The 2,918-nt window shown below is 48.4% G+C and overlaps 1 protein-coding gene across 1 annotated transcript; it reads left to right on the forward strand.

Moving 5' to 3' along the window:
• Nucleotides 1-6: 6 nt before the first annotated feature.
• Nucleotides 7-2,655, forward strand: EXOC8 (exocyst complex component 8). Its single transcript, XM_009695719.1, is given in 3 exon segments — nucleotides 7-155; nucleotides 158-1,021; nucleotides 1,699-2,655. Coding segments are annotated over 3 exon segments (1,596 nt in total). The 5' UTR covers nucleotides 7-32; the 3' UTR covers nucleotides 2,308-2,655.
• The last annotated feature ends 263 nt before the right edge of the window (nucleotides 2,656-2,918 follow it).

The following is a 2,918-nucleotide window of genomic DNA, read 5'->3' on the forward strand; positions in this document are numbered from 1 at the left end:
ACGGCGACCTGGTGGAGTATGATGCCGACCACATGGCGCAGATCCAGCGGGTGCACGCCTTCCTCATGAACGACTGCCTGCTGGTGGCCACCGCCCTGCCCAACCGCCGCGGTGCCTACCGCTACGATGCCCTCTACCCCCTCGACGGACTGGCTGTGGGCGACGGCCAGTGGTCAACGCCAAGGACAACCCACCCATGAAGGACATGTTCAAGTTGCTCATGTTCCCTGAGAGCCGCATCTTCCAGGCCGAGAACGCCAAGATCAAGAAGGAGTGGCTGGAAGTGCTGGAGGAGACCAAGCGCAACCGAGCCCTCAGCGAGAAGCGACGCCTGGAGCAGGAGGCCCTGCCGCGCCCTGCCCCGACTCCCCCTGAATCCACCAACCCCTTCGAGGAGGATGAGGAGGAGGAGGAGGAAGAGCCCTCTGCTGAGGAGGAGGTGGTCGACCTCTCACTTGAGTGGATCCAGGAGCTGCCTGAGGACCTGGACGTCTGCATCGCTCAGCGGGACTTCGAGGGGGCGGTGGACCTCTTGGATAAACTCAATGAGTACCTGGGGGACAAGCCTGCAAGCCAGACTGTGAAGGAGCTGCGGGCCAAGGTGGATGAGCGGGTGCGGCAGCTTACAGACGTGCTGGTGTTTGAGCTGTCTCCAGACCGCTCGCTGCGGGGAGGACCACGGGCCACCCGCCGAGCTGTGTCCCAGCTCATTCGCTTGGGCCAGTCCACCAAGGCATGTGAGCTCTTTCTGAAGAACCGAGCGGCTGCGGTGCAGACAGCCATCCGACAGCTGCGCATCGAGGGTGCCACGCTGCTCTACATCCACAAGCTCTGCCATGTCTTCTTCACCAGCCTTCTAGAGACGGCGAGAGAGTTTGAGACAGACTTCGCTGGCAACAACGGCTGCTACTCGGCCTTCGTTGTCTGGGCTCGCTCTTCCATGAGAATGTTTGTAGACGCCTTCAGTAAGCAAGTATTTGATAGTAAAGAGAGCTTGTCAACTGCGGCAGAGTGTGTCAAGGTAAGAGGGCCCAGAGAGGGTGGTGTGACATGATAGCCAAAACAAAGGCTGCAAAGCTTGTAAATCCTGTTTTCTAACCCTAGTTTAGTTGTTGACTCTTGAGTGAGTCTCCGGAGAGGTTTCCTGTATTGAAAGGTTAATAATAATTTGGGGTTGGTTTGGGTTTTTTTCAATTTGAGAGGAAAGCATTAAGGTGAAAATTCACAGGAAGAAGAACCTTGCCTTTATCAGAAATGCAAAATGTGTTTATTCTTAAGTTGCCTTTAACCAGTAGGAGGTCCTAAAATTTACATAAGCTACATCTGAATGATGAGTGTTTGAAGAGTTTTTGTTTGTTTGTGAGCCTGTCCTGGACTACATTTCCATAGTTTTTTGCAAGACTTAACTTTCTCAGGTTATGGTTTCTTTCAGCAGCTAAAAAGGTTATTGTTTCTTTCAGCAGAGAAAAAAAAAAGGGGGGGGGTGTTATACTGTAGTTGTCCAGAGTATTTTTGACAGGCAGGGTTTGGCTTTCAGTTACTAATTTCTCATTAATAAGGAATTCTTGAAGCACGAGAAACAAGTGAAATAAGATTAATGCTTCCCCATTTTCTGAGAATGATAAATTTAGTAAATGTGTAAGATGTAAAGGGGGCCTGCACACCGGTAACACCCTTCGCTTTTCATTCATACCCAAGGTAGCCAAAGAGCACTGCAAGCAACTTAGTGAGATTGGACTGGATCTCACCTTCATCATTCATGCCCTTCTGGTAAAGGATATCAAAGGTGCTTTGCAGAGCTACAAGGATATCATCATTGAGGCCACCAAGCACCGCAACTCCGAGGAGATGTGGAGAAGGATGAACTTAATGACTCCAGAGGCACTGGGGAAACTCAGGGAGGAGATGAGGAGCTGTGGGGTGAGCAATTTTGACCAATACACGGGTAATGACTGCTGGGTCAACCTTAGCTATACTGTAGTAGCTTTCACCAAGCAGACTATGGCCTTCTTGGAGGAGGCATTAAAGCTTTACTTTCCAGAGCTGCATATGGTTCTTTTGGAGAGTCTTGTGGAAATCATCCTGGTGGCTGTCCAGCACGTTGATTACAGTTTACGGTGTGAGCAGGACCCTGAGAAAAAAGCATTCATTAGGCAGAATGCGTCCTTCCTGTATGAAACTGTCCTTCCTGTTGTGGAAAAAAGATTTGAGGAAGGAGTTGGAAAGCCAGCCAAGCAGCTACAGGATCTGAGAAATGCTTCAAGATTGATGCGTGTAAATCCGGAAAGTACCACCTCTGTAGTGTGAAGTGATCTAACTGTTCTTGTGAACAGAGTGTGAAAGCAGTTACTGAAAATGTTGTACATTGAATATATGAACTACATGGGGGTTTTTGGGTCCCTGAAAAATGGAGAAGTCTAACTGCTGCATTCCAGAAGCTGAAGACTTACAATCAAAGTCTGCAAGGATGCAACGCTTTTCTTGGTGGGTGTGGGGTAGGGGAGTGAGAAGGTTGAGGTCACAAGTCCTTGGACAGCATATTCTGTAAGAATGGCGTGTGTAGTGTTTGTGACTTGGGAAATACTATAATATACAATTTTTGGCCAAATGTTTGTGAAAGTCTTAAATATACATACACCATATGGCATGAAAAGATCACTTCTCATCACATCACTGTAGGAATTTTTTTTTAAGGCAGCATTCTGGTAGGAGGGGAAGTGCTGAAATGCTCCCAGGGTGTGTATTCAGTGAGGCACGTCCACCATCCAGATGTGACTCAGCACTGCAGATGAACAACATGGATTTGCACAGTCTGATTTGTTCGGTAGCAATGCAATACTCCTCAGTTTCTCCAATGTTCAAATTCTATTCATTCATTTCAGAGGCAGATCTAAATTAAAAATGGGGTTTGTATAGGT

Source organism: Cariama cristata, unplaced genomic scaffold (assembly GCF_000690535.1).
Source record: "Cariama cristata isolate BGI_N322 unplaced genomic scaffold, ASM69053v1 scaffold23092, whole genome shotgun sequence".
Classification (NCBI taxonomy): domain Eukaryota; kingdom Metazoa; phylum Chordata; class Aves; order Cariamiformes; family Cariamidae; genus Cariama; species Cariama cristata.